The sequence below is a fragment of the Cervus elaphus genome, chromosome 31 (assembly GCF_910594005.1).
Source record: "Cervus elaphus chromosome 31, mCerEla1.1, whole genome shotgun sequence".
NCBI classification, from domain to species: Eukaryota; Metazoa; Chordata; class Mammalia; order Artiodactyla; family Cervidae; genus Cervus; species Cervus elaphus.
This window is the reverse complement of record NC_057845.1, coordinates 51,362,617-51,386,033: the sequence shown is the minus strand read 5'-3', so window position 1 is coordinate 51,386,033 and position 23,417 is coordinate 51,362,617. Positions and strand designations below refer to the sequence as shown.

At 39.9% G+C, this 23,417-nt stretch overlaps 1 protein-coding gene across 2 annotated transcripts in view; it reads left to right on the top strand.

Annotated features, from left to right (window-relative positions):
• The window catches only part of MYH15 (myosin heavy chain 15), a 145,816-nt gene that overhangs the window by 60,864 nt on the left and 61,535 nt on the right, over positions 1–23,417 (top strand). For both annotated transcript variants that reach the window (XM_043893127.1, XM_043893126.1), the window contains exons 17-24: positions 743–810; positions 1,609–1,696; positions 5,272–5,389; positions 6,291–6,414; positions 9,427–9,563; positions 14,102–14,357; positions 21,783–22,025; positions 23,067–23,243. In XM_043893127.1, coding sequence (XP_043749062.1) covers positions 743–810; positions 1,609–1,696; positions 5,272–5,389; positions 6,291–6,414; positions 9,427–9,563; positions 14,102–14,357; positions 21,783–22,025; positions 23,067–23,243 — 1,211 coding nt within the window. The remainder of the gene's footprint in view (positions 1–742; positions 811–1,608; positions 1,697–5,271; positions 5,390–6,290; positions 6,415–9,426; positions 9,564–14,101; positions 14,358–21,782; positions 22,026–23,066; positions 23,244–23,417) is intronic.

Here is a 23,417-nt window from a genome sequence, read left to right as displayed (position 1 = left end):
ATGAATTAGCACTACACAAATGTTTGTAAAACAGTTTGGTTTAGCATAGATTTGTTTGCTTCAAGAAAATGGGAATGGATTGTTTTTTACAAATTACAAAAATAATGCATGAGTGTTGCCCCAAAGACAATATGGAGAAACTAAAAAGAGGAAGATAAAGATTACCTATAATGTCATAGAGATAACAATGGCTAACATTTTAGTATACACTGTACCCAGCATTTATTATGTATATAGTCAGCCATAATACAACTACACTTTATATATATATATATATATATATATATATATATATATATATAACACACACACACACTTAAGATCATAATATACAGATATTTTGTAACCTAATTTTTCCCTCTCAAAATAAATCCTAGAAATCTTTCCAGGTCAGTAATAAGGATCTGCATCATCATTTTAAAAGATCACAGTGTTTCATCATATACATACTCTTTTTTTATACTTTAACTAACCAATCTCCTATTGTTGACATTTAAATTTTTGCTTAATTTTTTTATAATGACTAAATAATGCTTCAGTGAGTATCTTTGCACAGTTGCCTGATATTTCTTTGAGAAAAAACACCAGAAATAGACTTTGTGTTAAGACATAAATATTTTTAAAGCTTTTGTAGACATTGCCTTATTGCTTCTAGAACTTTGACACATTTATGCTTTTATCACCAGGGTTTGATAATGTGACAAAAAGGAGCCTTTTTGTACTTTTTTTCTTCTTTTTTTAGCTCTACAGTTTGGGGAGAAGAAACGCAAGAAAGGAGCTTCATTCCAAATGGTTGCATCTCTGCATAAAGTAATTTTTAATTGTATCTATTCATATTTTAGCTACTTCACAATCTGCATATGTTATTACTTATTTGTAATTTTACATCTTCATATAAGGATAAAGTATCTGAAGTTAAGCAAGTTGGAAAAGTGGAATATTATCTTGGTATTTATGGATTTTAGTGGACAATGTTTTTCTCCTACTTAGATCTCGTTTATCAGCCTGGCACTCATCTTACCACTGATGAAAGTATAGGCTCATAACGACTCACCATTGCTGGGAAGCTATCTCCTTCCCTGCCCCTCCAGACTTTGGTCCCTCCCTTGCCTCAGGGAGATACCAACTGTAGTATAATTGGTGCGTTTGTGCACAGAGCTTTTGCAGGACTCAGACTAAACTGAGTCCATGCCATTGGTTTTTTCTCCCCCTGCCCTGCTTGGCTTCCCTCCTTCTCCAGATAAATCTCTTAAACCAGAGCTGCATCTCAGATTCTGCTTTCAGATGAAGATAAAATTTTTCCAGACAGAATACTTGAGAAACAATTTCTTTCTTCAAGTTATTTTATTGCCCTTCCATAAATTATTGCTATCAAATTTAAAATAGGTAGATATGATTCACAACAGAACAGTTAGATAAATATTGACTTGTCATGGGAAGAAAATAACGTATTTTTGTAAGCAGGGAAAAATGTTGAATTCATTATTTCATTGTTGGTTTGTATCTGGCTTTAAGATTAAGTTGATCATCATGGAGACTCTTGTGAGGTGGATTGGTCTTTTTAGTGATTTCTAAGTGATTTTGTGTTGGCTATGTTCTTCATTTTAGGAAAACCTAAATAAATTAATGATTAACCTGAAATCAACTGCACCTCATTTCGTGAGATGCATAAATCCCAATGTGAACAAAATACCAGGTAAGTAGATTTCTTTGTAATCCACACTAGGAAATTCTTTTGATTTAAGCTATGTTGAATGTCTTTTAAAGAAGCATTCACCAGTCTCTTTTATATAAGGGTAGATTTTCATAAAGAAAAACTAAAATACATTAAAAGTGAGTTTTTCAAAACTTCCTCAAGATTGCCTTTGAATTAAGATTCAGGTGGACATGCAGAAGGATTTCACAAAGCAGACTCAATTGGGTAACTTTAGAATACTTGATATTATCATTTAAATTCCTCCTTGAATTTCATGCTAAAATGTGAATGAGCTTCTGTGCCATTGTCTACAAGGGCAAAGTATAAAAAAAAAAGGATTGAATAATCAATTGGGGGATTAAGGTGGATATTTCAGCAAAAAGAAAATCATTTGGTCTAAATTATCTGAATTGACCATAAAGAGAGATTCTAAATCCATTTCTAATTGTTAAGAACTCCCTCTAGTCTTGTTTCATCATACTAATATCTTCCCTCTCCTTAATAGTACCCATCTCTTTAGTTATGTACTTCTGGGCAGTAGATACTTTTTTTAAAATGTTTTATTTTTTTCTCCTCTTTTATTGAGATATAATTAACACACAGCACTTATAAATTTAAAGTATACAGCATAATGGTTTGCCTTGTATACATTATGAAATGATTTTGGGTTTAACATCCATCATCTCTTATAGATTCAAAACAAAGAGGAAAGCATTTCCTTGTGATGAGAACTCCTAGGATTTACTCTCTTAATAACTGTCAGTTACCAAACTGCAGTGTTAACTATAGTGACCGTGGTGCACATTAACCAAACTGCAGTGTTAACTATAGTGACCATGGTGCACACTACACCCCTGAGACTTACTTATCTTAAAAATGGAAGCTCACACCTTTTGATGACCTTTCATCCAATTTCCCCTCCCTACCCCACTTCCGGTAACCCCCAAATTGAATCTATTTTTTTATGCATTTGTTTGTTTGTTTTTTAAAGATTCCATGTATAAGCGAGTGACATTTTCACCGTAAGCTTCTTTGTTATTAACATCTTTGCCCAGGCATTTTTGCAGCAAACTTTCACGCACAGAACTAATTAGCCAGCAAGCAATTTTGTCATAAAAGATAAAACAACAACAAAAAATAAAAGAGGGATGTTAAAAGAATATAATTAAACATGAAAAATGAATAACAAAATTAAAAACATTTTATTGTGAAATATAGAATGTTTGAATGTACTTAAATTGTGTATAGATTCATGGCAATACTGCACACACAACTGATTTTACTTTGTGGGTTGAACCTAACCATTTATCTTCCACGTCTTTGTTCATAGTTCATTAAACATTTTTTTTGGCTTTTGATCCATCTTTTTGTCCTGCACTACACTTTTTCTTTTTTGCAAAAATTTCTTCCCTCAGTGAGAGAGGTGTCACTAAATACAAGTACTAAAATAGATATTTGTAACTCAGCTTTGTGTCATGTTGTGAAAGCTTTCCACACTACTATTTGTTCTTGGCATATTGTCACATGTCTGTTGGTAGATGTTCCAAGTTCTATGGAAAATGTGGGTTCAACTCTGCACTGTGGAGGCCCACGGCCTCTTTCAGATTCATGTAATGTGAGAATGAGAGTACTGTGTCAATGAGACATGAAACCAAACTGTCAGCCGGTTGAAACCAGTTACTTTATCTTTTATGGCAAAATTGCTGCATGACCAATTAGCTATGCAATGAAAACACCAGTGGCAAGAATGCTTTCAGTGAAGACATTTTAGGATGAAAATATCTAGAATCCTAAATGAGATCCTATGGTATTTGTCTTTCTCTGTCTGGCTTATTTTGTTTAGCATAATGACCTCAAGGTCCTTTTATGTTTTCATACATGGCAGGATATCTTCCTTTTATATGGCTGAATAATATTCCATTATACACGTATACCACATCTTTTTTAGCTGTTCATCCATCAGTGGACACTTAGGTGTTTCCATTTCTTGGCTTTTGTAGTGGATACCTTTTAACAAATGGATAGTGCTGGGGTGGGGTGATGAGATAGGTAGGTGGTGGTGAATTATTTATGTTTTAATTAACAAAGCAAAGTTTTTATAGATATTAATTATAGGGATTGCTTTCCTTACTTCTTGGATTTGAAGATCCCCAGCCTTCTCTTTTGAATTACTGGCTTTTATAGAGCTTGGTTGGAGGCTGTCAGCCTCGAAGCTGTGTATGTGACAAGCACTTACTGTCTTCAGTAAGAGCGCTGATCATCCTCGGATTAGGTAGCCAGATGTTGCTGATCCTGATTTCTGAGGTTTTGTAAAACCTTGCATTTTTATTAACGTCCTGTAATTGAGACCCCAATCTTGACAGTCTGTGACCTATTTGGGGAAAGTGTGATGCTAAACAGTGATGCTGCGGTTTGAGTTTTTGCAATGCAAACATTTCAGGTTCACTCACACTGTATGTTTTTTGCCTTGTTTCTCATCAGCTGGGTTTCTGAATGCATCTAGGGACACTGCTTCCATCTAGCAAGGAATCTAATTAGCTGCCTCTATTTTGAAGCAATTCTGTTACCTATTAGAGTTGCCTCCCATCGAGCCAGCTCTGATTTCAGCAGGTTTTTTTTTTTTTTAAATTCTTAAGACAAAGTCATAAGAAAAGCTTCATGATCTAATCCGAACAGTTCTTCATATGTCCTTAAAGGGAATAAGCATGCTTGATACTATTGTGTCACAGAACTCGGCTTCCACTCCTTCTCACAGGTGATCTGTCTGTCTGTGACAGGGATGGGAGTACAGGACTATGGATGTAAGTCTTACTGTTTATTTCTGTGACCCTGGGCAGAAGCAGGACATCATCTCATTCCCATTTTCCTTAGAACACTCTAGCAGGTCTTTGTTAGGAGAGTGCCATTTGGCTTCTTCCAGATGCCTTACTGAGAGCCAGATACAACGGCTTACTGGTTGGCTTTTCAAAGGCTTCTATCAGAGACTGCAGCTGCAGCTCTCGTGGGCTTCATCTCAGGAACAAAGGGGCACTAGGAGAAGGCTTATACTTTAGAACACAACGTAGGTTTTCTGAAGATCACCAGAAGAGAATGTAGGCTGGGTGTGGCCAGTTCTTCCCAAATGCAAAATGGTAAACAGGATTTTGTGGCTCTGCTTACCTTCCCCTTTCTTTGTATTCTCCCTTCTTGTAACCCCTTCCCCTTCCTACTTGGAGCTGCCTGTTCTCTTTGGTGTTTTATCCCCATTCTAGTTGGTTTTTGACTGGCAGATGGGTATCATACCAGCCATTTACATTAGGAGAAAATTGTATTTTTTCACCTTCTAGGAGTATTTGCTTATACGATCTTGGCTAACTATGAACTAAAGGATTCATCCCAGGTAAATCCTACTTGGAGACTCCTACATTATAGGTGGGGACTTTGAGAGCCATCAGGCTGAGACTGAATGAAGCCTTTTAACTATCATGTGGAGAACACCAGATTCAGACTCTTTTAACCGAAGATGCAGCAGCTAGGACAAAATCTCGGGTAATCATCATTTTAGACATGGACTCATGGTGCACCTCTTTCTTCAGGTGAAATGGACCCTTATTTGGTTCTACAGCAGCTGCGATGTAATGGTGTTTTAGAAGGGATCACGATATGCCGTGAAGGTTTTCCACACCGCCTGCTGTATGCTGATTTTAAGCAAAGGTAAATATACATCCTGGGATTCAAGAAGCCTGGAACATTTCTTCCCCCCTTCTCTTTCTGAGTGCTTAGACATGCATTGTTTGTTTGGCGGATATCCTCCAGACTACAGATCGATGTGTTTTGGTGGTGGCGAGATATATGATGACAGAGTTCCATTATTATTTCCCCTTAAATCCAACATCCATGTAGCTGTAATATCCTTAAATCTCTATTACTGGATAATAGACCCACATATAGAAGAAATATATAGTGAAGAATGATACGGAGGCTGAATTGAATCTCTGAAATGTTGTAGGTACTTAATCGTAGCTGCCATCCAAGCGGGCTGTTTCTTTCCCAGCAGAGCCTGTGAAAGGCAGAAAGCCAGCAGGGTATGCGGCAGGAGGCAAGGGAGGCATTTTTGCTTTCTATTTCCTGAATTCTAAAAGTGCCAATTACAAGTCATCAAGCAAATCTGAGCAAAGTATAGTAAAGCAGAAAGAGTACCTGTGTCAGTATTAGGAAGCACATTTCTAGCTCTCCACCAACTCACCATTAGGACGAGGGAATCCTGGAAAAGTTCCTCAATGTGTCTGCTTCTCAGTGTCCTTATCTGTACAATAGAGACACTTAAGCCTGTCTCTTCGTCTTTCCCCTGACTCCTACTCCACTCTCTCCCTCCTTCCTCTAAGCATAAAACCAAGTGAGGTGGTCTTGACAGCACTATGAAAAGTATAAGCTATTATACCAAAGGAAGGAATTATTGCTTGTATCCTCATTATTATTGCCAAGAGTTTTGTGGAAATTGAACATATTGATAGGAGAGGTGGAAGTTTATACACACACTTCCCTTTGCCTTACTTGTCCAAATTATTCTTTATTTGCACCCCTGACCTCAGGATTTATTCTTTACTTAAATTAGGTACTACATTCTGAACCCAAGGGCCTTTCCAAAGAGCAAATTTGCAAGCAGCAGAAAAGGAACTGAAGAATTACTTGATTCCTTAGAGATAGACCATACCCAGTACCGCTTTGGAATCACTAAGGTAACCAGAGAACCACAAAGAATGCATTTGGAAAAGAGTGGGAGGAAAGTCTGTATATCTTAAAATACCCATGAAAATGCAATTACAAGGCTTTTACAGCTCTTGTGACCACAAATAATACAAATAGAACTCTGTTGAGAGTGAAAACTTTGGCTATGTTGAGAGAGAAAATTCGAAAGTCAACGCTTTTTGAAACTTAGCCTTGATTACAATTTTTTGCTCTATCAGTTTTATATATTTATTTATTTTTAATTGGAGGATAATTGCTTTTAATTGGAGGATAATTGTGTTGGTTTCTGCCATATATCAACATGAATTGGCCATAGGTATATGCAGGAGATGGTATCACTCCATGGTAGAGCGTATCACTCAATGGACATGGATTTGAGTAAACTCAGGAAGCCTGGTGTGCTACAAGTCCATGGGGTGGCAAAGTGTCAGACACGACGTAGTGACTGAACACACACATATGTGTCCCCTCCTTCTTGAAGCTCTCTCCCGCCTCCTACCCCATCCCGCGCCTCTAGACTGTCACAGGGCACAGGGTTTGAACTTCCTGCGTCATATAGCAAGCTTCCCTTGGCTATCTAATTTTACGTGTGGTCATGTATATGTTTCAGTCGACTCTCTCAATTCAGCCCACCCTTTCCTTGCCCCCACTGCGTCCACAAGTCTATTCTCTGTCTGCATCTCCGTTGCTGCCTGCAGATGGGTTCATCAGTTCCATCTTTCTAGATTCCACGTATATGCATTGATATACGATATTTGTCTTTCTCTTTCTGACTTAACTTCACTCTGTATAATAGGCTCTAAGTTCATACACCTCATTAGAACTGAGTTAAATACATTCCTTTTTATGTCTGAGTAATATTCCCTTGTGTACAACTTCTTTATTCATCTCTCTGTCGGCAGACATCTAGGCTGCTTCCGTGTTCTACATATTGTAAATAGTGCTGTGATGAACACTGGGATCCATGTGTCTTTTTCACCGATTATGGTTTTCTCAGGGAATATGCCCAGTAGTGGGATTGCTGGGCTATATGATAACTTTATTTCTGGTTTTTTAAGGAATCTCCTTACTGTTCTCCATTGTGGCTGTATCAATTTGCATCCCCATCCCAAAAGAGGGCTCCCTTTTTTCCATACCCTTTCCAGCATGTATTGTTTGTAGATTTTTTAATGATGGCCTTGATTATATTTACTAATACATCTTTATAATTACTTATCTAAGCAAGCTTGTGCCAAGATATAAAATAATGGATCAACTTTAGGGTGATAAAAAATACGTATACACATCAGAGCTAGACAAAATTGAATCAGCTTACTGGAGATAACTGCTTGTCTGCATGTGAATGGATTCATCCATAAATATGCTTTCAGGAAATTAATTTTGAAAGACTGAGTAACTAAAAACAGTAAGATTAACCCTACTATCCAAAAAGTTAGTCCAAAGCTAACTTCCTTAAGTGTGATTCACTAAATTCTGCTTCATCTTGAAGATTTTGGCATGATCCACATATTTTGGGAAACCTCTGACTAACACATTTGGTTTTCACCTGGTAATCAGTATCAGGTCGTTTCTAATGATATCCATGTGTTAAGTCGCTTTAGTCATGTATGACTCTTTGCAACCCCATGGACTGTAGCCCACCAGCCTCCTCTGTTCATGGAATTCTCCAGGCAAGAATACTGGAGTAGATTGCCATTTCCTTCTGGGGATCTTTCTGACCCAGGGATCAAACCCGAGTCTCCGGTGTCTCCTGCGTTGCAGGCAGATTCTTTACTGCTGATCCACTGGGGAAGCCATATAAGGGCCAGATTATTTAAAGGAGAATTGGAGGGTGTGTGATAAAGAGCTTACAGAAAGAGAACTCTGTTGGACATGCTTATAAAATGTTACTCAACTCCCACATTTTGAGTACCTGTTTCTGCTGATTTTCAATCCTGGCACCTTGCTTCCTCGTGTGTTCTGTTATTTTTGCTGTGCACTGCTTACCTCAGCTAGGACTGTTATGAGCTGAGGGGCTTCCCAGGCAGCACTAGTAGTAAAGAATTCGCCTGCCAATGCAGAAGACTTGCGTTTGGTCCCTGGGTCGGGAAGATCCCTTGGAGACGGGCACGGCTACCCACTCCAACATTTTTGCCTGGAGAATCCTATGGACAGAGAAGCCTGGTGGATTATAGTCCACAGGGTCACAAAGAATCCAACATGACTGAAGTGACCTAGCACACGACATGAATTGAGAGAGCCTCCTAAAGTACAAATTCTGAGGCAGCACTCACTCGTAGGGGGGTGTAAGGACTGACTTGTACAACCCTGAAAGTGAGTGCTTCTTTAAAATTTGTGCCTTAAGTACCTCACTCACCTCATCCTGACGCTTACTAATGATTCTTTTTTAAAAAAAAAATTATGTGTTTGTTTTTTTTTATTGTCTAAGACAAAGGTGACTTTCTCTAGAGCGGTGGTCAGCAAACTATGGCCTAAGGGCCATATCAATGGCCTATTTTTTATATGGCCCCCTTGCTAAAAATGATTTGGCATTTTTAAAGAGGAAGAAAAATAAAAGAAGAGGAGGAGGAGGAAGAGGAGGCAAGGAGAAGGGGGGGTGGGTGTGGGAGTAGAAGTTCTACAGAGACTGAGTGTGGCCTGCAAAGCCTAAAAATTTTCACTACCTGGCATTTTACAGATAAAGTGTGCAGACCCCTGCTTGGGCCTAGCTTAAAATTAAAACCAAGTTCCTTAAACAACCTAGACATTCCTAATAGATCAGGAGGAGGAGAGTCTAAGTCTTAAGGAACTAATACAACCACAGGATTAAATGAAGTTTCTTTGCTTTGGCAAGCTTTTAGGTTTATAAAACCAAACTTTCTAGAATTTACGTTTTACACATTATGAGAAGTTAACAAGAAATAGAACTGATCATCAAATACATCAGTTGCTCATTTGGCCATTCAATAGACATTTACTGAACGCCCGCTAGGACTGGAACTGACATCTGATGTTTCTTTTAGGTGCTTTTAAAAACTGGCTTTCTGGACAAACTGGAAGCCATGAGAGATGAGAGATTATCTAAAGTCTTCACATTGTTCCAAGCCAGAGTACGGGGAAAGCTGATGCAAACCAAATTCCAAAGGATCCTGGAAGAGAGGTATGATACCTGGCCCTGCACCCCCCGCTAGAGCGGCAGTGTGCCTAGCCGAGGCGCCTTCTCACTGCCTAACAACAAGTCAGGGTGCAGAGCTCTGCCACCTTTGCTTAGCCTGGGCCTTAATGTGAAAATTTTTAAATTATGGAGCACCAAACAGAGCACAAATGGCTTTTCTTACCCTCACAAGAATAAGCATCATTCAGATACTTCTTGCATTGCTTCCAGTCTTCCCTCTGGAGGCATTCTTTGTAGTTGGCAGAGTCTGGCTCTCTGAGAGTGGTGTGACTCGTAACAAACCAGAAGCAGGCCTCGACGGGCTGGCGGGCGTCTCACAGCCACTCTGTGGGGAGGTTTGCCGTGAAGCAGGTAGGCTTTCTGACCACTGTACGGCATCCCTGCGTCAGAAACTGACTCTCGGGGACATGGAACCATAATCTCTTACTTCAGTTCAGGCGGGTTCACTGGGGACCTTCATCACCGCCTCCGGACACTGAGTGTAGGTTTTGTTAATCCTTTAATAGAAAGCTCCAAACAAAGGGGTCCTGGGGTTGTCATATTCACTTTTTACTGTAGGTAGGTCCACAGGTCTTGGTGTGAGTTGCTTACTTGACAGTTGTTAATTCCTTCTGTTTCCCCCAAAGAAGAAAGATACATTATCAGAGATTTCAGAGAGACATCTCCTAGGAGTTTTCCATGACTCTCATATAGTATCCAATATGGTATGGGAGTTTATGAGAATTCAGGGATCAGGAGATATGATTTCTGTGACAGGTTTTGTAAACTTGTATGAGAATCTTAATTTTCTCAGTTTACCTCTTTCATCTCTAAAATGAGGTATTTATTATCCATCCTGTCTAAATCACAGGATGACTTTAAAAGAATTATCATGAAATATTTCAAACACAAAAAAATAGAGAAAATACTATAATGTGTACTCATGGAGCTGTCATCAAAGTATATCAATTCTTAATATTTTCTCTGCGATTCCTCACAACTTAAAAATAAATAATTAAATTAGTAGACAAAGTAGAAGCCTTTCATGTATTTCTTCCTTGTTCCAGGTCCTATTCCAAGCTCCCCAGATCCTGAATTTGTGTTTGTCACTCTGTTTCATTCATGTTTCACATATAAAACATAAAAGATGTAACATTTTTATGTAGTTACTCACAATATATTTTGAAAAATAAATTAACAGACACAGTTGAAGTCCCTTGTATACTTCTCCCTTGATCCAAGTTCTACAGAGATATGCAGATATCCTTAAAAGGTTACATGATTCTGCAAGTTTTTAGTCTCCATGGAAATATTGTGTGTGTATGATCTTAAAATCTGTTCTTTACACTCAGTACTAGTTTTGAAATTAGTTGATATTGATAAATCTATGGCTAGATCATTGATCTTAACTGTTGGACATTATTCTGCTGCATGAATATACTACAATTTATTTATCCACTTGGCAGCTCAAGTAAACTTATTTATAATTTTTTATATTACAAAGAATTCTGCAGTGATATTTTTGTAAATGTCTCCCCTTGCACGTGTGCAAGAGTCTCTTGAGAGGGGTGGTGGTGGTGGTGGTTTAGTTGCTAAGTTGTGTCCAACTCTTGCGACCCCATGGACAGTAACCTACCAGGCTCCTCTGTCCATGAGATTCTCCAGGCAAGAATACTGGAGTGGGTTGCCATTTCCTTCTCCAGGGGATCTTCCCAACCCAGGGACTGAACCCGGATCTCCTGCATTGCAGGCAGATTCTTTCCCAATTGAGCTATAAGGGAAGCCCTTCTTGAAGGTAATGTTACTCAAAATGCTGGTGCGATGGCTGATAGTATGTAGGTAGCAGTTGGCTAAGGCTGATGGCTGATAGCTGATAGTAAGGCTGATGGCTGATAGTATGTAGGTAGCAGTTGGCTAAGGCTCGCACTTTGAGTGACATTTCTCTAGGTTTGAATTATAATATTAGGTTTTAGGCCACACACAGCTCCAGCTTTATGAGATGTTGGCAAAATGCTTTTCATTTTACTCTTTACCAGAAGTTTATGAAAGTCCCATTACTCTATATCCTCACCAACTTATGGTATTTCAATTTCAAAAACTTTTGCCAAACTGAGTCATATTTCTGACTTTGGGGGAAGATATAATTTTCCTCTTAATATCATGTTTTCCATAGTTTTTTTTTTTTTGTAGATATGAAATGTGGTATAGAGGACATTTGTGCCTCTTATTTTGTTAATCATATTTACCAAGAAATGATTAAATTCTTTTTTTGCATCTATGAAATAATTACATGGTTGGGCTTTCCAGAAGGCGCTAGTGGTAAAGAACCTGCTTGCCAGTACAGGAGACACCAGAGACATGGGTTTGACCCCTGAGTCAGGAAGATTCCCTGGAGGATGGAATGGCAATCCACTCCAGTATTCATGCCTGGAGAATCCCAAGGACAGAGGAGCCTGGTGGGCTGCAGTCCATGGGGTCGCAAAGAGTCAGACAGGACTGAGCAACTAACACTTTCACTCTTTCTCCATTAACTCATAAATGTGTTAAATTAGTAGATTAAAAAGTGTTTAACCCACTTTGTTTATGAAATATGATCTTTTTCATACATTGTGGGATTGGTTATAATATTATAGTATTTCTGCATCAATGTTCATGAATAAGTTTGGCCTGTAATTTTTTCCCCTGCTTTTATCTGACTTTTAATCAAAGTTACTTTAATCTCACAAAAGGGTTAGGCAGTATTTCCTCTTTTCAAAACATGACATGATTTATTTTGATTATTTATTTTTGAGTTTTTGGTAAAATTTGCCTATAAAACCATCTAGATCTGGTATTTCTTTCATTATAGATTTTATAGATTTGATTTAATTTATTTAATAGTTATAGGTCTATTGGGATTTTGTTCTTAGATCAGTTTAGATCAATTTCTTTAGAAAAAGAGATTTTACATTTTTAAAAAATCTTCCAATTTGCTAGATTATAACTTTTAATCTCTGTCATAACTACAATTATGTTTCTAGAACATAATCATAGATTATTATATTCTTAGGATTCTTAGGTATTACCATTCCTAATACTATTTATGCTCTTTCTTTTTCTTGATTATTCTTGTCTGATGTTTATTTAATTAGATTATTTAAATTTAAGTGAAAGTCTCTCAGTCGTGTCTGACTCTTTGCGACCCCATGGACTATACAGTCCATGGAATTGTCTAGGCCAGAACACTGGAGTGGGTAGCCTTTCCCTTCTCCAGGGGATCTTCCCAACCCAGGGATTGAACTGAGGTGTCCCAGATTGCAGGCAGATTTTTTACCAGCTAAGCCACAAGGGAAGAAAATTAAAATTTTTTGTTTGTCTGTTTTCTAGTTCATTAGTTTCTGATCTCAGCTTTAGTCTATCCTTCTTCCTTCCACTTGCTTGGGTTTATTTTAATTCACAATTTTTTTCCAGTGTGTTTAATCAACTGCTTAATTCTTCCATTGAGTATTTTGTTTCAATGACTATACTTTTCAGTGCTAGACATTTTATGTGGTCCTCTTTCAAATCTGTCTGCCTTTTTTTTTCATAGTGGCTCATTCCTTTCTTGTTTTTTTTTTTTTGGTTTGTTTGTTTGTTTTTTCAATTCTTTCTTTTATGTCTTCAAGAACTTGTAGTAATTACTCTATGGACTCCACTAGATGGTTCCATTATCTGAAATTCTTGGGGATTTAATTAAATTTTTTATTCTGGGTGCCCACCCTCACCTATGGTTGAATTTTTTTCTCTATGTGTTTGGTAATTTTGAATTGTAAGCTAATCTTCAAGGGGACTTTAAGAAAATCTCTAGTATTTGATTTTAAGATATTTTCTTCAGTTCACTTTTGCATTTTTCCCCCAAGGACCCAAAGAGTATTTATTACCAGTTTAAAAAATGATTATGCTAATTTCTTGTATATTTCTGCACTAATCAGATAGTATAATTTAAACTTCAAACACTCGAGTGGTGCTGGCTCATAGTTTTAGAAAAAAATTCCTAGTATAAAAAAAATTTTTTTTCACCCTGAGCCCAGACCAAATCAGATGTACTTCTCTTTGACTTCTCTCTGTGCCAGTGGGTGAATTTTTAAATCCTCCTTTTCATTAAGAGTGAAGTTTTTTGAAAATCTCAGCCTGCCTCTTTATCCACAAGGGTATAAAAATACAAACTCTACAATACCAACCCTGGCTTCCCCCTTCCATGAGGACGGTCAGACTGCACAAGCATTCACTTTTTGCTCCTTTTATACTTCTTACCCTCTTTAAGGGTCACCTCTCATTATAGAATGTTTGTAGTGGAAGCATTTTTCAGGACACCTAGTCTGCAACATTGTTAGCCCCAAAAGTCCCTCAAAGAGTTTTTGCTAGAATCAAATGAGAGCTTGGATGTAGAAGTGCTTTGAAGACTAAGAGAGTTTATAATGACTCCTTAAAAGATGTGCTTATTAAGGATCTTAATTTGAAAAATAACTCTTTTATAGTCTAGGTTAACTTGCTTTTCTTTTTTTTCCCCCAAACCCTCGATTTAGGGATGCCCTTCTTTTGATCCAGTGGAACATAAGAGCTTTCATGGCTGTGAAGAGCTGGCCTTGGATGAGGCTCTTCTTTGAGATCAAGCCTCTTGTTAGATCTGCTGGAATGGGAAAGGAGGAGGCTGGACTGAAGGAAGAGTATGTGCAGCTGCAAAAAGCCTTGGAGAAGTCAGAATCTCAGAGGGAGGAGCTGAAATCAAAGCAAGTCTCCCTCCTCCAGGAAAAGAATGACCTGCTTCTTCAGCTGCAGGCTGTGAGTGGCCCCACCATTTCTTCTTCAAATCAAGTTTCTAATTAGATTCCCTTGTTTTGCAGGCAGTGTTGGCTTGAAAAAAAAGAGACACATGGTTTTCTAGTACTATAGGAGTTCATCCAACACAGACAATGGAAACACTTAACGAGACACCCTGTTTTATAGTGAAGTGATTTCATTGGCAAGATGCCTTTGAAAAGGGGATGGATTTTATTAGATAGATGTTAATTGTGTAAACATATAAATCTATCTTGGGAGCCAGAAAGCTCTTGATCTTAATTTAAATTCTGTAGGTAGCAGGAAACCCATTAGCAAATCTAAAGGAAAGATTTTAGTAGGTCTTGAGAAAAGCTTTACTGAGATCTTCAGGATTATTGCAGTATGCCCCAACTGGTTTTCCTGATTTTGATCTCCCTATTTGCCCTTCCCCAGTCCAAATCAACATTACAATGACTTGGGTTCTTAAAACAGCAGTATTCAACCTCGACTTTGCCTCAAACTCATTTGTGAAACGTTAGCAATTAAAAGAAAGATGCCTAGACTTGAATGTCAAATATTTGGGTTAAACAGGCCCTGTGTGGGTCCAAATCATCAGTATGGTGGATTCTGATATCGTCAGGATGAAGAACCTCTGTCTTGAACAAATACCGTGTTGCTTCCGTGATGAACAAACTTCAGATCAAAGAATATCTGAACTTGGCCTTGGCATCTGAGCCTCCTTCTCCAATCTGATGCTGAAGTGCCATTCAATTCAGTTCAGTTCAGTCACTCAGTCGTGTCCGACTGTTTGCGACCCCATGGACTGCAGCACACCGGGCTTCCCTGTCCATCACAGCTCCTGGAGTCCACTCAGACTCATGTCCGTTGAGTCGGTGATGCCATCCAACCATCTCACCCTCTGTCGTCCCCTTCTCCTCCTGCCCTCAATCTTTCCCAGCATCAGGGTTTTTTCAAATGAGTCAGCTCTTCACATTAGGTGGCCAAAGTATTGGAGTTTCAGCTTCAACATCAGTCCCTCCAGTGAACACCCAGGACTGATCTCCTTTAGGATAGACTGGTTGGATCTCCTTGCAGTCCAAGGGACTCTCAAGAGTCTTTTCCAACACCACAGTTCAAAAGCATCAATTCTTCAGCACTCAGCTTTCTTTATAGTCCAACTCTTAACTTTCATACATGACTACTGGAAAAACCGTAGCTTTGACTAGATACACCTTTGTTGGTAAAGTGATGTCTCTGCTTTTTAATATGCTGTCTAGGTTGGTCATAGCTTTTCTTCCAAGGAGAAGCGTCTTTTAACTTCATGGCTGTAGTCACCATCTGCAGTGATTTTGGAGCCCAAAAAATAAAGTCAGCCACTGTTTCCAGTTTCCCCATCTATTTCCCATGAAGTGATAGGACCGGATGCCATGATCTTAGTTTTCTGAATGTTGAGTTTTAAGCCAACTTTTTCACTTTCCTCTTTCACTTTCATCAAGAATCTCTTTAGTTCTTCCTCACTTTCTGCCATAAGGGTGGTGTCATCTGTATATCTGAGGTTATTGATATTTCTCCTGGCAATCTGGATTCCAGCTTGTGCTTCATCCAGCTGGGCATTTCTCATGATGTATTCTGCATATAAGTTAAATAAGCAGGGTGACGATATACAGCCTTGACATACTCCTTTCCTGATTTGGAACAAATCTGTTGTTCCATGTCTAGTTTTAACTGTTGCTTCTTGACCTGCATACAGATTTCTCAGGAGGCAGGTCAGGTGGTCTGGTATTCCTGTCTCTTTAAGAATTTTCCACAGTTTGTTGTGATCCATACAGTCAAATGCTTTGGTGTAGTCAATAATGCAAAATTAGATGTTTTTTCTGGAACTCTCTTGCTTTTTCGATGATTCAGCAGATGTTGGCAATTTGATCTCTGGTTCTTCTACCTTTTCTAAATGCAGCTTGAACATCTGGAAGTTCATGGTGCACATACTATTGAAGCCTGGCTTGGAGAATTTTGAGCATTACTTTGCTAGCGTGTGAGATGAGTGCAATTGTGTGGTAGTTTGAACATCCTTTGGCATTGCCTTTCTTTGGGATTGGAATGAAAACTGACCTTTTCCAATCCTGTGGTCACTGCTGAGTTTTCCAAATTTGCTGACATATTGAGTGTAGCACATTCACAGCATCATCTTTTAGGATTTGAAATAGCTCAACTGGAATTCCATCACCTCCACTAGCTTTGTTTCTAGTGATGCTTCCTAAGGCCCACTTGACTTCGCATTCCAGGATGTCTGGCTCTAGGTAAGTGATCACACCATCGTGATTATCTGGGTCATGAAGATCTTTTTTGTACAGTTCTTCTGTGTATTCTTACCACCTCTTCTTAGTATCTTCTGCTTCTGTTAGGTCCCTACCATTTCTGTCCTTTATTGAGCCCATCTGTGCATGAAATGTTCCCTTGGTATCTTTAATTTTCTCTGGTCTTTCCCGTTCTATTGTTTTCCTCTATTTCTTTGCATTGATCCCTGAGGAAGGCTTTCTTATCTCTGCCTTGCTATTCTCTGGAACTCTGTATTCAAATGGGTGTATCTTTCCTTTTCTCCTTTGCCTTTCCCTTCTCTTCTTTTCACAGCTATTTGTAAGGCCTCGTCAGACAATCATTTTGCCTTTTTCCATTTCTTTTTCTTGGGGATGGTCTTGATCACTGCCTCCTGTAAAATGTCACAAACCTCTGTCCATAGTTCTTTAGGCACTCTGTCTATCAGATATAAACCTTTGAATCTATTTGTCACTTCCACTGTATTCTTATAAGGGATTTGATTTAGGTCATACCTGAATGGTCTAATGGTTTTCCCTACTGTCTTCAACTTAAGTCTGAATTTAAGTCTGAGACAGAACTGTGTTTGAGCGTCTCCTGAGGTCCGGGTCTGCAGTGGACTGCTGCAGGGGCAGGGGCTCTGGGTGCAGCAGACCTGAGTATGTCATAAGCCCTCTTGGAGGAGGTCGCCATTAACCCACCATAGAGCCGCCAGAACTTACACAGGCCTGGGGAAACAGACTCTTGGAGGCATAAGCAGAGCCTTGTGCACCAGGACCCAGGAGAAAGGAGCAGAGACCCACAAGAGACTGACCCAGACAGGCCCGTGAGTGTCCAGGAGTCTCTGGCAGACGTCCACACGTCCACACGTCAGTGGTAGCCGGCTGCAGGGTTAGGGGCACTGAGTGTAGCAGTGTGTGCATGGGACCTTTCAAAGGAGGTGACATTATCTTCATCACCTCCACCATAGTTTGGCCTCAAGTCAAATAACAGGGAGGGAACACAGCCCTGCCCTTCAACAGAAAATTGGATTAAAGACTTACTGAGCATGGCGCATCAGAACAAGACCCAGTTTCCTCCTCAGTCAACCTCTCCCATCAGGAAGCTTTCATAAGTTTCTTATCCTTCCCCATAAGAGGGCAGACAGACTGAAAGCCACAATCACAGAAAACTAACCAATCTGATCACATGGACCACAGCCTTGTCTAACTCAGTGGAACTATGAGCCATGCCGTGTAGGGCCACCCAAGAGGGGCGGGTCATGGTGGAGAGTTCTGACAAAATGTGGTCTGCTGGAGAAGGGAATGGCAAACCACTTCAGTATTCCTGCCTTGAGAACCCCATGAACATTATGAAAAGGCAAAAAGAGGACACTGAAAGATGAACTCCCCAGGTTGGTAAGTGCCCAGTATGCTACTGGAGAAGAGTGGAGAAATACTCCAGAAAGAAAGAAGGGATGGAGCCAAAGCAGAAACACCACCCAGTTGTGGATGTGACTGGTGATGGAAGTAAAGTCTGATGGTGTAAAGAGCAATATTGCATAGTGACCTGGAATGTTAGGTTCATGAGTCAGGGCAAATTGCAAGTGGTCAAATAGGAGATGGCAAGAGTGAACATCAACATTTTAGGAATCAGCAAACTAAAATGACTGGAATGGGTGAATTTAACCTTAGATGACCATTATATCTACTACTGTGGGCAAGAATCCCTTAGAAGAAATGGAGTAGCCATCATATTCAACAGAAAAGTCTGAAATGCAATGCTGCTGCTGCTAAGTCACTTCAGTCGTGTCTGACTCTGTGCGACCCCATAGACAGCAGCCCACCAGGCTCCCCCGTCCCTGGGATTCTCCAGGCAAGAACACTGGATTGGGTTGCCATTTCCTTCTCCAATGCATGAAAGTGAAAAGTGAAAGTGAAGTTGCTCAGTCATGTCCGGCTCTTAGTGACCCCATGGACTGCAGCCCACCAGGCCCCTCCATCCATGGGATTTTCCAGGCAAGAGTACTGGAGTGGGGTGCCATTGCCTTCTCCGTGAAATGCAATACTTGGATGCAATCTCATAAATGACAGAATGATCTCTGTTCATTTCCAAGGCAAACCATTCAATATCACAGTAATTCAAGTTTATGCCTCAACCAGTAATGCTGAAGAAGCTGAAGTTGAACAGTGCTATGAAGACCTACAAGACCTTCCAGAACTAACACCCAAAAAAGATGTCCTCTTCATTATAGGGGCCTGGACTGCAAAAGGAGGAAGTCAAGAAACACCTAGAGTAACAGGCACATTTGGCCTTGGAGTACAGAATGAGGCAGGGCAAAGGCTAACAGAGTTTTGCCAAGAGAACTCACCGGTCATAGCAAACACCCTCTTCCAACAACACAAGAGAAGAAAGACTCTACACATGGACATCACCAGATGGTCAACACTGAAGTCAGATTGATTATATTCTTTTCAGCCAAGGATGGAGAAGCTCTATACAATCAGCAAAAACAAGACCAGGAGCTGACTGTGGCTCAGATCATGAACTCCTCCTTGCCAAATTCAGACTCAAATTGAAGTGCCATTATTCATTCCCTTTTATTAATATTCCCTTTCTCTAGCTACCCAGACCACTATTATCCCTAACATTCCAAAGGCAGGTATGAAATTATCCATCTTTATTGTATTCTCCACCCCACTTAGAACAGTACTAAGTTAAAAAAATACTGGGTTCAAATACATCTATATAAATAGAAGTTTTTCTTGCTGTTTGCACTTATTGAAAACAGAGAAAATTTAGTAATTTTTGACTAACCCAGGCTATTCTTTTTTTTCCATTTATTTTTATTAGTTGGAGGCTAATTACTTTACAGTATTGCAGTGGTTTTTGTCATACATTGACATGAATCAGCCATGGATTTACATGTGTTCCCCATCCTGATCCCCCCTCCCGCCTCCCTCTCCACCCGACTCCTCTGGGTCTTCCCAGTGCACCAGGCCCGAGCACTTGTCTCATGCATCCCACCTGGGCTGGTGACCTGTTTCACCCTTGATAATATACTTGTTTCAATGCTGTTCTCTCGAAACATCCCACCCTCCAGGCTATTCTTTTCTTTTGGGGCTGTGCTACCCATTGATGTTTCAATAGGCCATATTTTATATGAGAATTTACACTCAGACTCACACTTCTGATACATATTTATCATAACAGTGGTTCTAGAACTTTATTGTTTATCAGCCTCACCTGGAATTCTTGTTAGAACTACAAATTCCTGGGCCCCACTCAAACCTACATTAAGATCCATACTGTGAAAATCACAGCTTGTATGTAATGTCATATTTTGTCTGGCTTAGGAGAAAGGCAGGTTTGAATAAGACCCGGCCTCCTAGTTTTCATCATTCTTCCTCTCAACAAAGAGAGTGGCCAGTGCTGCTTAGGCTGATGTAGGGATAGAAAAGGATCCGACTTTTGAAGGGAGCGGAGGGTAAAAGTCTGGGATATATGATCAAAGAGCACAGGAAATACATGAAGCCAATTCCAGGGCAAATCCAGGAAGGCTGAGATGGGTTCAAATTATAATTAATTTAAAAAGCTGAATTGGCTATGAAATGTTTTATCATTGTTGATTTTTAAGAAACACAGCTCAATACAGTACAAATCAAGGAAACAAAGATTCTTTTAAGATCACTCACTAACTCAAAACTGAGGGAACCCATTTCAATTAGCACTGCGAGTATGTGAGAAAATAACTACTGCAGGGGCAAGGATGTCCCTGCTGTTAAACCATTACACCACTGCTTGGCTGGCTTCAGACACGCTGTCATGTTTAATGAAGGGATCGATGATGGTCGATTGGATTGTCCTCTTCATTTGGTGATGGTGACAGGTCCTATACACTTGCTGAATGGAAGAGAGCAAACAGCTGTTCTGCTTGTCAGCTGGGGTGAACTGAGATCAGGTGTCCCCCTTGGTGCTCAAGCATTGGAACTTCTCTGATTTGCAGGAATCCTTTTGCTTCCATATTTTTGTTTTTAGCTTAGCCCTTCTCTTGGACTTCAGTGATGGTGGAGATTCACTATGCCATACGTCTCCCATCTGTGCCTCCTTGAGCCCCACGTGTTGGACAGATAGGATGAGAGTTAGCCAGAAAATAGTAGCCTAGAGTTTTGTTTTTTTCTGCTCTTGGTCTCAGTAGATGCAACAATTTATGCCAAGTTAGGTAATAGGTTACCGAAATTGCGGAGGATGGATGAGGTCTAGAGATGGAAGACAGAGATATGAGTGAAGCTATGTCTCAGCCAGACCTACAGTAATTAAGAACTTGCTCAGAGAAGAGGTTCCATTTAGCCTCTAAATGGAGACAAATGAGAGGAGTTCAAAGTAACAAAAGGTGTTTTTGTAGCAAAAGGACTCAGCCCCTTCATTTTTGACTTAGTCCATGACACCGAAACAGTGGACCACTCAGCAAGGGTTGGAGGCAGTACGTTTGAAAAGATAAAAGGAAGGAGGATTTTTCACTCTCTGTGTATAACTTGGGGAATTTACTGGTGGCAGAACCATCGAGAAAAAGATTTTAGTTGGAAATAATAGTGAAATTTAGTTAGTGACGTGCAAGGAACCTCATGAATTCTAAATTCAACCTATGAATAATATACAGCCCAGCTCTGTTTATTAGAAGATGTTTACATACTAAACAAGTGCATCGGGACCCTTATAATTATATGATAAATATTCTATTGTTTGCGGGGACAGAGCTTTCCTCAAAGACTGTATTCTGAGCAGGTACCACTGTCAAACTATATGCCCACAGGGATGCCTCCAGTAGCTGTGATTTAATCGGCACACTGCTGATTTTTGGAGGCATGTTAGCTCCTTTAGGCCACTAGGATTCTATTAAGTGCTTTAGAAGAGGTAATCTAATCTACTGAATGGCCTGAAAGATCAAAAGCACCTCCAAACACAAGCAACTCCTCCACTTCTCAACAATAGGATTGGGGAACTGGGAATATTATTTCAACTGCTTAGGAAAGGTAGGTGAAAGTGCTGGACAGAGGGCAGGCAATTATCTCTTTGCTATGTGTTAAGCAGCATTTCTCCTGGCTGATAAATTACTTCCAGCTGTTGGCAACAATTTTCTCCTCATCATGGCAGGAGCGAGAGACTCTGGCAAATGTTGAAGAGCAGTGCGAGTCGCTGATTAAATCCAAGATCCAGCTGGAGGCCAGCGTCAAGGCGCTGTCTGCGCGGGTAGAGGAAGAAGAGGAGATAAATTACAAGCTGACTGCCAGGGGGCAGAAACTTGAAGATGAATGTTCTGAGTTGAAGAAAGAAATCGATGACCTGGAAACACTATTGGCGAAGTCACAGAAGGAGAAGCGTGCTACAGAGCTCAAGGTACTTTTTCTATGATGTCAGGAAGGTCTAGAGGCCTGAATTCCACCTCCCAATCAGGCTATGAAACCAGGCTTGCTTTGTTTAAATTAATGAACATAGTGGTCTGCAATTTTATGGCCCTGGAAGTCAGAACTGGCATCGAATGAGGACCTAATTCAAATTTCCAGCTTGAATTTATGGGACCCCACTTAATCTCCCAAGTGAAATATTTTCATTCGTTCTGATCTTATTGCATCTGAAATCTGATAGAAAGAATAAAATGGTTTCACTGGGCCTCTAAGAATTCTTTTTCGAAAGGAGAGGGAGCAGGATGCAGCTTACTGAAAGGTGGTTTGGTATGCGTCTTAGTACCCACCTTGGTTGTTGATTTGGAGTTTGACCTTGAGATGTCATTTTAATTCCAGCTAAAACTTTTTTTCATTTTCTTTGAGGTTTTCAACTTGTGTATCTGTATATAGACTGAAGTTAGCTAAGGAATCTGTATCAAACATTTGATTGAAAAAAGCTTTCAGAATAATACTGTAATTTTGGCAGATGATTAAATAGCAACTCTTGTACATCAGTCCCTTTCATAAAAAGCACATGGGCCTGATATAAATGGCTTCCATTTTTGCCTATTTTATCAGCTGGACCTCTTCTCTAACTACCACTTTCTCAGGATCTTGAGGCACAACAAGATTAATGTGTGCCCTGAATACTCAAAAGTAAGCTAAGTTACCTTTAGGGGTGTTCTTGTTATGCAATAGCATGTCACTGAAAACTGGCCATCTGTGGACCCATGCTGGTAATATTTGATTAACCAGAACACCCCATTCCCTGACTCTGAGAGATAACAGATCATTCGTGTCTGTGTGTAAAAGAAAATGTGACTTTAGAGTTTTAAAACGTCCAACAGAAATTTGGCTACATGTGATTCCTTACGACAGTGGATATGTCATGAGATTTTTGGTCCTAGGAAAGAGAGGAGGTGGCCCTTCAGGTTTATGCCCCCTGCTTCCAGGAGTGGTCGGTTCTCATGGCGCCGTTGTCTTCTCCCGGCAGGTCAAGAACCTGACTGAGGAGGTGGAGTCTCTCAACGAGGATGTGAGCAAACTGCATCGGGCAGCCAGGGCCGCACAGGAGACCCACCAGCAGACCCTGGAGGACTTGCACAGTGAGGAGGAGAAGCTCCACGCCCTGAGCAAGGCCACGCTGACTCTGGAGCAGCGGGTGAACGAGGTCAGTAGTGATATGGCTGCCTAGTTAGCTGCCTGTCTACATCTATGGAAACCCTCACTTTCTACTTAGCTAATTTATCTTGACATTTTCACGAAAACTTAGTAGCATGGTTCATTTCCCTCATTATTTAGAGATAGAGGGGAACTGCTACAGTGGAAGAGAGGCCCCAGTATG